The 12,729-nt window shown below is 33.7% G+C and overlaps 1 protein-coding gene across 2 annotated transcripts in view; it reads right to left on the bottom strand.

The window, feature by feature from the left end:
• The window catches only part of LOC127833569 (desmoplakin-like), a 65,920-nt gene extending 56,176 nt beyond the window's left edge, over positions 1 to 9,744 (bottom strand). Inside the window, exon 1 of one of the 2 annotated variants that reach the window (XM_052358887.1) lies at positions 9,419 to 9,744. In XM_052358887.1, coding sequence (XP_052214847.1) covers positions 9,419 to 9,523 — 105 coding nt within the window. In that variant the 5' untranslated portion in view covers positions 9,524 to 9,744. Of the gene's footprint in view, positions 1 to 4,577; positions 4,777 to 9,418 lie in introns of those variants that run through there. The other variant, XM_052358890.1, reaches the window with a different exon arrangement.
• Between the last annotated feature and the right edge of the window lie 2,985 nt (positions 9,745 to 12,729).

Below are 12,729 nucleotides of genomic sequence, written 5' to 3'. Positions count from 1 at the left end.
TTTTACGTTGACTTGCTTATCCGTGCATATTTTTCCACGAATGTTAAAATTAAAAAATACTGTACACGAAAATAGCAAGTGTAATCGACCGAAGCAATTATTATATATGATTGTGTCAGTTTAAAATTCACAAACAATGACTTATTTTGAAAGTCATACATATTTGATAATAACAAAGAGTGCAAAATTGAGAGAATTAAAAACGCTTACCTAAATATAGTCACTTATTCACAAAAGACAATCCCAGCCTTTTTAATCTTATTTATTTAACTCTGCACCACTGAAAGCCGGACTGCGTTTATGTCGAGCCAAGTTTCAACGAAACCTACCGCGCATGAACTGTGAATTAGAAAAGCTTCTTTCTGCAAAGCCAGTGGAAATTTAATCTAGTCATTCACATACCGGCATTTAAGGTCATATGAAAGCACAAACATGCTTAAAAACGTGGATGGAGTCGACATAAATGCAACGGGGTTATCAGGAAGCTGAGTTGCTTACTGGATGGCCCTTTTCGAAAAAGGGGACAAACCAATAATCATCATTTCTAACTAACTTGACAAGTTTAGTGGTTATGCATTCAGCAAACAATATTAAAACTATTATTTTATCGATATCGCTTTTTTATTTCCTTGTGTACCTCATTTAAATATGTATCAGGCATACGATCGATTTCACGCGCCGTTCTTAAATGAAAATGACGTCATTAGCAACGTCAAAATTACTGTCGCTTTTTGACGCTCAAGTTTTAGCGGAATGTTGTTACTGTGGGATTTTTGCATAAGTAAATAGCCGAATTCGTGATCATTGAGATACAAAATAGAATTCATCAAAGAGTTGTTAATTACAAAGCACTCGTGTTGTTGGTATATGAAAAATCGCGTTTAAACTCGTTTACTTCTGGTACATTCGTTACTAGGTAATGCCGTTTTTGGCATAATTTTTAACAGAAATTTCGTTAACTTACAAACATTAAATGCACAAACTAAAATCAATTGCGCTAAATAATGCATTGGTTACTATCAAAGGTATGTTATAAATAGGGTACAATACAAACGCGATGTGATATGGGCTCGTATATGCATGGCATTAGAGGCATTGGGCTATAGCCCTCGGGCCAGTACTGCCGAAGGAGTAAAATACGGGCCCATGATTCACCTTGGTCGGGTAAAAAAACTTTAACATTTCTCATATTCAAGGAAACAAACAGCAATAGATTTTTTCAGTGAGCATGATTGTTAACCGGTTTTCAAATATTATTGTTTAACATTAAATGAATATACATGTAGGAATTTTAGCCGTGTGATTACATTTAAAAAGAGGCTAAAGCCAGGGGAGTTAAATATAAAAAGGTCTCCGAACTTCACCGTTTTTGATTAATTGTGTAATTAATGCGACTGATCTGATATTAACGGCCATATAAAACATATAATACGAGTTTTCATAAAAGTGTTTGACATAATATTAGAAATAGCGAATTGTTTCTACATCCGTTTAAATACTAGTAAGTAAGGAATGTAGAGAACTAGGCAACGTAACTTATACTTGCATTAGGTATGCGCGTTACATTTATATTAACAATTACAAACACTCGTTAGAAATATTTAAATTGTAGTATAATATGTTTTACACTTTAAATTGTAGTATAATATGTTTTACACTCACCTCATGCGTTACTTTCTAACCTATTCAGTTTTGTCATTTATGTGTGAGGCAAACACAAAGTGTGTCGCCCTAAAAATACTTAAAATCAATTAAAAATGCTAATGTAGTTTGTTTTTGATTTATGCTAAATTAATTATTAGTTATATATGTATGGCTCTTAGGTGTCAGTGAATTTTATGCTAATTAAGCGTCTGTCATTATATCATTATGAATGATATATATGTTCATATACAAATCTGATAATGGCACCTAAATGTCATCCGTTGATAGAATACACGTACAGTTTCAACTTATGGCATACTATAAATTATACATGACTGAAATGATGAAGATTGTTTTTTTCATATGGTATAAATAAGCGAGCTGAAGTTCACATAAAGGAACCGCTAAAACTCTAAGATCTGAAGCTAAACTCTTTATCTGCATCGTTGTATAAAGTGAACCTTGCTGTGGGAAAAGGGGGCTTAATACATGTGCGTAAAGTATCGCCCCAGATAAGCATGTGCAGAGACAACTTTGTGGAATTAGTAACTGTATGTATCACATGGCTTGAAAGAGACTTCATGTAAACTGACCAGGCCTTTTATAATAGAGTGTTAAGAAGCTGATTTGCTCTGGGACAGCGTCCAACATCAGGACTTCTTCATCTCATAATTTACTTTATCCTATTACCAGATGAAAATCGATTGTATAGCAACGATCGTATAAACTTTACCTTTATACTATCGCTATTTTTAGACCACGGTTTTCCGATCTCTATCTTAAGAACACTATATGTTTCAATGTGACTTCATAGCAAATGATGACGTTGAAGTAAACAAACACTTCGGAGTCAACTTGGAAAACCAGCGCTGTTACTTCGAATTTTAAAGTATCTTACTCTTTTTGAACGATAAACGACCACAAAATAATAGGATAAATAGAATATTATGTGAGTTTTGGATAAAGATCAAGTTTATCATGCTCGGCACGAACCATGTTAGCGCTCAGCAAGCCTCGCGCTACATCGGTTCTAAGCCTCGCATGATAAACTTGATATTTATCCAAAACTCACATAATATTCTCTATATATATTATCTATAGTGTATGTAAAGGCAACAAGTGCTATCCAGTTCACAACATATCAAGCATAGTATTGTGATCGATTAGTCTAAAAGTCTACTAAATTATTGTATACAAAGCATAGTATCCGCCATAGTGGCAGAATAACCGACATAAGGTACAGTCAGTGGGAAATAATTAAATTGGACAACAACCAAAAAGTATGCATTGATTTATCTTAATAAAGTCTGGGAGCTTAATACGCCCCGAAGTACTGAGAAACATGACATTTAGTTTTAAAATTAAATCACCAAACTTACGATTGTATTAATAGACAACCAAAAAATATGTATGCACTAGAACGAGGAATATTATACAGTAGTTTACATTTATTAAAATGTAATTTCAGACGCAAAAAAAAAGCAAAATGTTTATTTACATATATGATAATGGACCTTATCATTTTAGCGACCTTAGTACGGTTTCCTGAAGGAAATGTCTAATTTACTTCAGATTATTCCAAATAATATGTTTAGCTAACCCTGAACCACTAAATGGCGAACCTGCGTTTAAGTACAACTCTCGTTAAATTAAAAGTAAAACCTGTCTCGCATGAGCTAAGGAACGCGTATTAACAAATGTGATTGAAAAAAAGCTTCTTTCTGCATGTGCCACATCGTTATTTTGAAACAGCTAAACAAATCAGTTTGTTTAAAATCAAATAAGAGCAAAATCAAATGCACGTACATATATTAGCCTCTAAACAATAAGTAATTTACTAGCACACACGGACAATGAGTGTAAATTTGTAGAAACCAACCAAGTCTTAGGATAAGTTATAGAATTTTAAGACTAAAGGATTAATTCGGAAAAAGCGCATTATAGATAGTAAATCACTGGGATAACAAAAATGGTCATAAGTGCGTACGTTTAGTCGATTCAATAACTATGCTATAAGCATGACCGATTTAACATTGTTTCCTTTTTATTATGAAATGCTTTTCATTGCAAATGTTACTAAACGAATGTCATACACGTGTCCTTTAATATGATACAACCAGCCACTAAGGTCACGACACCTTAAAGAAAAAGACTAAAAGTTATTAAATATTTCATTGTCTAATGCAGAGATGAAATGTCACCGAATTTATTTTATGAGGTATTTATGCGACATAAAATGTTACCGAAACGAAATAATATCTGATCTGTTATGAAATAAAAAGTCCATAAAACATCCTACACATTAAGGACATATACTTTTCACAGAATACGTCGATGACTTACATGATAATTATGTGAAATAAAATCATAACAGCAGATCGTTTTATTGTCATGGCAAATATAAATCGTGTATTCATTTGAAGAAAATTAAACAAAGAAAAGTGCAAAATAACTTGTGATAGCATGCAGTTTGAAACGTGTTTTTATCACTAAAGAAAATGCGGTATAGTTATTACAAACCGTGGATAGCCTTTCACAATGCTTTTTTTTATATTAATTTTGGAAACAAATATAAACTTGTTGGCCTCATTTTTTAAACTTAATATATTGCTTTCAGTTAATTTATGCTTCTTCAATTAACCTTTCTTTGTGTCTACAGAAGTTTTTTATGCCGACACGGTTAAATATGCGTCATTGTAAAAGTATGAATGAAGTACGTATATGAAGTTGACATTAACATCTCAACATTGGTGGAGTCTGTCGACAATGTCAAGATGTAAAATCCACAAAAACGTTGATTTTTAAACAGAACATATGATTTTGAAATACATGTATAAAAAATACGAACACTATGTCGTTATTAGAAAATGCAAATACAAATATATAGTATTGCATGTCATCACGCAGTAGAAACAAGGGGTTATAGTGCTTACCGTGCTAGTGATAGTTATATCCAACTTTAGCATTTCTCGATGAATTTTGCTGTTTAAATGCATGTAGGTCAGGTTAACTCAATAAATGTATCGCTCTTGATTTTTGTCAATTGCTTTGCACAAGGAGGCACAATAATATTACGTCTCGTATTGTCGAGTTCACATAATCTTCAAGGCTTGGCTCTTTAAGCTGATTACTAAATGTTAGGTACACATTGACAATTTCAATTGTATTATAATCTTGATGTGCTTTGCGATCTGATTTGTCGATTGTTCATGATCTGGCTGGGTGCGTTTACTTTTTGTTCTCGATTTCGTTACCTTACAAAAGAATTGCTCGAAACTCTCTATGTAAATCCGCCGTCGGTTTGCTCAATCTTACATCAAATCTGATCCAAACAGTAATGTTATAATAAATATTGTAAAAAATTGAGAGAATTTAATGTCAAGCAGCGCTAAGTCCAAAATGGAACTTCAAGGTCGTCAATAGCAACTTCAAACTGCGTTAGAAGATTAAAATTTTCCTAAACTGATCTAAGATACCTTGTTATAACGACCAGCCAATGAAACGTTTTCAATTCAGCGTTCCGGGTTATTTTACCGGTCTACAATGTCAGCAGTAGGGTATTTAATATAAAGTATATTAATGGTGCCACCTTACAGCCACAAAGGAGTCCATCAATCACTCGTACTTGTATCGTATCAAATTACTTTTTAGCCGATGTGTTTTAATTAAGTGAAACTTTAAAAGGTGATGGTACATTAATTAGTGATTGAAATTGATACACATGTATGTAACATACCATAATAACTCTAACTTTTCGAACACTCTCAGTTTTCGGACACCCTCTTTTTTTTAGCAAAAATATATATATTTTTCGTGACTCTTATACGTATCCGTAGTTTTCTTTTTAATTATGTTTCTGTTTATTAACGTATCTTCTGGATTGTTAGAGGAAAAAACGATATACGTGCATTTAATAAAATGTATGAACAGGTTTCATATATAAGTATGCAACATTAAACGACTTCGCTGCAAATATATATTTCATTTGTTTTTCTTAAACGACTACGCTGCAAATATATATTTCATTTGGTTTTCTAATATTGTTGTCGCTGCCCACTTGTACTTTAGAAAGCAATATGATATGGTACATTGAGAGAACATTATATTTTATGATACGTATTCTACTGCTATGGCGGTATCAGTTACGCACCATTTACTCTCTTGCTCATGACATTGATCTATTAATAACAGGACAGTGTTGACAATGCCCACACCCTGGTAGTCAAGTTGCGGAGACGTGCAGCCATGTTACCACTTATGCTTTGTTATTATCACAGGTTATCATCGGTTGTGGAATTGTGTGTAATCTATTGTGCAGATGTGAAAATTGTGTTAGATGAAACATGCATCACATCGAGTTTTTAGAACTTGTCCCCGTGTGTTAACCGGAAAATGACACGGGTAAAACAAAAATAACAACAGATGTACAATAACCAATTGCCCTAATATAAGTAATCAAATACAAATAATGATCGTAAGTGTTTATAATAATATACTAGCACATGACAATGTGGTGGCAGCCACCGCCCCTATAATTCTACAGGTAGCGGACATGTATACATTTTACCATCACTTCTACGATATCGTAAAATCAATTGTTGAAATCAGTCAAGATGAAAATAATATCAACAATACTGGGAAATACATATCATGACGATTTATATATTGTATATCATGCAAAATGTTTAAGTAATTAAAAAAAATAAAAGAGAAGAGCAAATGTATTCAAATAATGAACTAAAATCAAATTGAATGACATTAAATAAATGCATATATGCAATAAGAACAGTAAGCAAACAGTCACACGTGCATCAGTTTCGGGTAAACGATAATACAAGTCTTACCAGTTTTGCGTTAATACAATCTGGTAAACATTCATGGCACTCATTATTAAGAAAATCTTAAAGTCATTCTTTAAATGTGTTGGTTAAATTAATATTTTAACTACAAAAGAAACCGTCCATGAATTAAAGGGACAATTAACTAAATATAATCACGACCAACTAAGCGTTAGATTTATTTAAAACTGTCTGTTTGTCAACCGAGTTTTTTAATTATCAGTAAATATAACACGCATGAATAATGACGCGTGTCGTAACCAATATGATAAACAATCTTTATATATGGACCAGGTGGTATCTTATTACAGCCAAACACATATCAGCGTCCAAATTAAAGCAAGATTTAATAAATGCACTTAGACGCGGTTGGTCTACATTTTGCAACAGGAAACTGCATTACATGTAGGATAAATCCGAACGCAAACCGAAGGCAAAACAAATGTCTTTTCTTAGACTGTACTTATTACAAATATTTGTATAAAAGACACATTAAATAACATATAACACAAGTATCACTGCCATCGATAAAAAATGGATTCATTAAAATTTTAAAGAATCTGACATTCAAAGTGCTGCATCTTCATCTTGAGCAGTTGCATATTCGGTTCAAGGACTTAAAGGGGCCTTTTCACAGATTTTGGCATGTATTGACGTCTGTCATTAAATGATTTATATTGATAACTTTAAACATTGGGCCTAAAAATCCCCAGTTTAAAAAAGCAAGAATACAATTAAAAAAGGAAAAAAGGAACCCTCAACTGGGCTCGGACCACTGACCCCTGCAGTCCTTTATCAATTCATGATTGTACTTCACTTTAATGCATCATATTTTAGTAAAAAGCCTCCATCTTAGACCACTCGACTATCCGTGCACATGTTATAAGCGGTTGTATTTTTAAGTTATATAAGCAATCCTCGTAGTTTCCCAAAATGTAACGACAATAACAGAACTTTCCTAAATTATTCAATCGTTTCGCGTTGCAACGCTTAATAATTTTCAGGTTTTCAAATCGTCAAAAGATGCATATAATGGATATTTTAGAGCATGGTAAATGTTCAGTATTACTATTTCCTCACAAATATCATAACTAAAACGAAAATTTGCGAATCGGAAACATTTTTGTTATTTTGTCAATTTACCGAAACGTGAAAAGGTCCCTTTAATGCACATTCATATGCGACTTGCGACATACATGTATTTTTACGGTAACAATATCCCTATTATTCTGAATTTCAATAAGGACTCTGTGAGTACTGAATTAGTAAATAAATGAGTTGCGCTGAATATCAATTTGAAGCAAAGTGCGTCCCACCATTGTCAACATTATTTATAAAGCACTATTATTTGTTTGTGAATTATGTCGTGCAAGTCATTGTCTCCCTTCGTATCTCGATGCTTTATCAGTGAATTTGCACAAGACACACGTAGTGGATAATGGTTGTAGTTTTGGTTTGAGTTTGAATAATATTTAATGTGTATTGTGTGTTTAAGGCATTTAATGAGACACAATAGACATTGACAGTACAATTACACGCGGAACATTATATTTATGAAGAGGACAGTGTTTTTTTAGATGAAATCACGCTTCAATTTCGTATTGGAAAGGGAGGCGATATACAATTTCAGCGGCAAATGCGCGAACAGTAATGTGTGCATAGTCTCCATTTTAATTACTCTTTTATCGCTATCACACTGGAAACAAACACATGTATTTTTCTGAAACTTTATTGAGATTATTTTACTCATAAACAGAACAGAACTTGAGACAGGTGTTGTCAGCTGTTCAACACTAGGTCGTATATTAAAAAAATAATTATGAGTAGAGTTATGGGACTTCGTACGATGATAAACTAATCCGGAATAACTCGAAATTATGTTATCACTCATGTCACCGTGTTTTTTTTTTATAGTTTTGTTTGCCCGTTTCATGGTTGCGCTCATTTATTCAGAAATCGTGTTAATTTTATAAGAAATTACATTTATGCGAACAATTCTTCGTGTAATACGTTAGAAGACAATTAAATTGACATTTCAAATAATGGCGGTATATAAATTAAAACTAGTACAGCTAAACGATGCATCAAGTGTGTGAGCATATCTTCCAAGTTCAACCGTATCCACTTTATCTAGACAACTTACAATTAATAGCTTTTTAATACATCGGGTTGACTAATGTCAGCTCACCTTAAATAATGGAGCCATTTGTTTTATGACATCGATCTAAGCTATGTGTCGCCATTTAGTGTGAGAATGTCACAGTCCGCTAGTGTTAGTACAGGTCACATAAATCAAGATATCAGTGACAGTTTAAGAGGGCTAGCTTTCAGTTCATTGAAATTAAGTTGACAATGCACCACGTCGCATGTAGAGTTTATCAGCAAACCTAGAAAACTGTATATGAAACTTGTGTTATTGTTCAAGTATTTATTATACATGTGATTGGCGGAATATATTGACCTTAAAAAATAAAGACATAAAGAGTACTAAAAGTAGTGTTTGTGGTGATTGTGGTTGTTGTGGTGGTGGGGGTTGTGGTGGTTTTTGTGGTGATAAAAGTAGTAGTAGCAGCAGAAGTGGTATGCGTAGTAAAGAAGTAGAAGTAGTGGGAGCAGTTGTAGTTGTAACAGTAGCAGTAGCAAAAGCAGCAGCAGTAAAATAAGACGCAACGGTGCTTAAGCAGTACCGGAATAAGTAGAAGTAGTAAAAGTAGTAGTAGTAGTAGTAGTAGTAGCAAATATAGCAAATAAGCAACGTACGTTAAAAAAAACGAGAACACTTAACTATTCTCGAACTCTGCTTGCTATGTTGTTAACATGTATGTAAACTATAGACATATCCACTTCTTAGAAGTATTAATTAAACCCCAAATTATTAACACTTAATAAACTTATAACAAATAACATATGTGAGGTGCCTACAACTATGTACTTACACTCGACTTCTGTCGGAAACAACCCCCGGAAGGGAACAATTGCCAGTACGAGCAGACGACTCTTGCTTCTACTTCCTGTTTGCAGTTCTCGCGCGCACGAGACATACGCGAGATTGGCGCGCACAGATTTCACCGCACACACAACGTTGACATTCAAACACCGATTCACATGATAAACTTCCGTATCTTAAATTAATTTTATGAATCGGTGATTGTTCATCTATCGTGTTCGATTACCATAGCAATGTTTAAACTGTTTATTATTATTTTATCGTCCAAAGATAATTCCAGAAAAAAAGATTATTTAAATTCACAAACAATTACCATTTATCTTTCAAAAAAATCAAATAACCATTCACACGATATCTACTTTCCTGACCATACACACCCCGGTACTAAACAACATACTTAACCTAGCCAATGTATACTCAACTGTCATGACAACATGTTCATATTATATATATCTAGGGAGGTATCACACTGTGTCTACCTCGACATGTACAGTATATTAGCGTGAATGAGTCAAAGTACCTTTAGGCATTGTATGGGACGAAAACTAATTGTTATATCGTACACTGCCTAAAAACCGTGCATGTTTTCATATTTGTTGACATGTCCAATTAAACAAGACAATATATATATATATATATATAGTGATGACACTATGTTCACATTTTTATATCTTTGGAGGTGTCTTACTTTATCAAACTCGACAAATGCAGTATTTTAGTCTAAGGACCTAACGCATTTGCATAAAAACTAATGTTTATATCGCACACTGCCGAAAACCGAGCATGTATTCGTATCAATTTTGTTAACGTATGTTCTCTTATTTCGCCGTAAATGCGAAGCAAAATTTAAGTCCGGCTGTTTCAGTAAGGTCGCGTTTAATAAATAAAGTTTTCTGTGCTGAAATATTGTGATCATGAACATTCACGTATCTAAGATTGCGTAAACACACTGTGTCACAAGTAATGCATATCGGTAGTCAGACCCAGGTACTTGAAAAAAATGTTTGGTCCTTATATACATGTATATGATAAGAGAAAAGGTATCCAACGATGATTTCACAGGTGTATTGAATAACATAATGCAACGGCATGAAAGATCAAACAATACACACATATGTCATTGTGGTTGCCAGCAGGTAGCGCCCATCTATGATAAAACACCTTTCATTTGATGAAAATCCACCAAGTATGTCCAAAACAGCTAAAAGTTTCAGATGTCAGTAATGACGGAAGGCAATTTTCGGTCGATTTTTCACAATAAAACAAGAACTTTGCTATAAACTCCACGTTCGTTTTTCTTTTACTAAGTTTTCCCCTTATTATATATATAAGGACCAAAAAAGTTTTTCAAGTACCTGTGGTCAGAGAAGAATGTGTGCACAAATTTCAAAGAATCATGCACTTATGTTTTGTAGATAAAATGCATCTTATTTAGTTATCTTTATCAATCGGAACCATACTAAACAGAGTAGTAATCGATTCATCCAATCTTAAACATGCGAATTATTGTGTTCTTAACAATTTACCCAAATGTATGTACGTGTACATGTTGTTATCAATTATTCCATACAGTCGGATGTTCGTTCTTATCGATTGTTAACGTAAAGTAGTCCTTTAGTCCATAACCACTTATCACACATTCTAATAACGTTATAAAATCAAAGTATTAATACATCAAGTCACCGTAAATTTCCCATACATAAATTGTATTTACATTCCAGTGTTACTTCTGAAAATGCGAAAAGCCTATTATGATACAAGAGGATTTACATTTCTATTGTCGAGATTATAATGATGCGTGCTGTTGACATTAAATAACATGCATATACAAAAGTCTGCTAATTCAGACGCATGTGGTTTCGATTTTCCGCTAAAACTTGCAATCGGTTGATGTTTACCTTTTCATGCACCGACCCATATTGTACGATTGCGTATTATTATGAAAAAATAATCCTACCAACAGCCATCACAATACCCTTGATGTATGTGCTTCAGATTTAAAAAGGGGTAAATGTCTGCTGTTATTTGGGGGTGGGGGTAGGTTATACATTTACGTAAGATGTCTTTACATTTTAAGCTAAACGCGCAAACATATAGTCTGCACATTTACGTGGATGCAGAGCCAATCTTAGAAGTTTCTTCAGTCACGAAAATTAAATACTATACTCTTGAATATGGGATAACTTTGCGAGTTGTTACCCCCGACTTATTTGAATATAATTACGCTGACGGGAGTTCGGTTTGGGTGAATGTGTAGATGTAAACATGTCGGCGTCGGCTTCGAATGATCTGACTCTAACGAATGAATTTTTGCTACGGAAACTCTACATACATACATACGAAAAGCTCTTACCAGGAAAAATAGGTTTTTGTTCAAAAGCACTTAAATAAAACAGAGAAAAAATTTCGCTTTGTCAGGCCTTACAATTTTTTTAACCATAAGTATGCAAAGAAATAAGTCCAATACTATTCCATCAATGCGTAATTACTTATAACCTTACACGGTTCAGCGCTGAAATTGCGGTCATTTAATGCCTTTTAAATACGGATGATTTAGCCCTCACAATATGGTTTAACAGTTCATAGCTTCCACTAAATCGGATCACTGACAAATTCCATTCCGTCGACGTTTATATACTGCACAAATAAGTGGGTAGACATTAATAACGAACACTGTACGTACAGGCTGAGTGGTAACAGATACTTGTGAGTAGCTAATTTCTGCCACATGTTTCGGGTGTTTTTGCGGGTTTTAAGAAGTTTCTAAACACGTCAACACGTAAACACCAGAACGACAAAAAAGGGCGCCTTCACGACAAGTATGACATGTTTGACCTTCAAACCCGCCATTTCTCTAGAAAGTAATCCCAGAAATCAACCACCATAGTACAGTTCAACCTGTGAACCGCGGCCAGTCAATGGAAGTGGTCAAAGTGGTAGCTGTACGCAAGAGAACTCATGAAACCACTGTTAAGATGATTGATCATTTGATAGTATCATTTTATTCAAAGAAACAGACACCACTTATGAACCGGACCGTAAAACCCACTCTATTCTGTGTCAATAACTAGTATATACATTAACCAAAGAGAGCTACTTCGTTAAGGAAAGAGTCGTCATTCGGGGTACCGGTTAGTATATACGATCTAACCAAAAAAAGACAAAAGGTTGATGAATTAAAAAGAGAATAAAAGTTCAGAAGAAGTGGTGCCGGAAAATAAAAATAAAATAAATTATATTGAAATTCAGATCGTATATGCCAACGATCATAATCATCATAATCATCATCATCATCATCAT

Source organism: Dreissena polymorpha, chromosome 6 (genome assembly GCF_020536995.1).
Source record: "Dreissena polymorpha isolate Duluth1 chromosome 6, UMN_Dpol_1.0, whole genome shotgun sequence".
NCBI classification, from domain to species: Eukaryota; Metazoa; Mollusca; class Bivalvia; order Myida; family Dreissenidae; genus Dreissena; species Dreissena polymorpha.
Note: the sequence above shows the minus strand (reverse complement) of the source record. Positions and strands in the feature narration are given on the sequence as shown.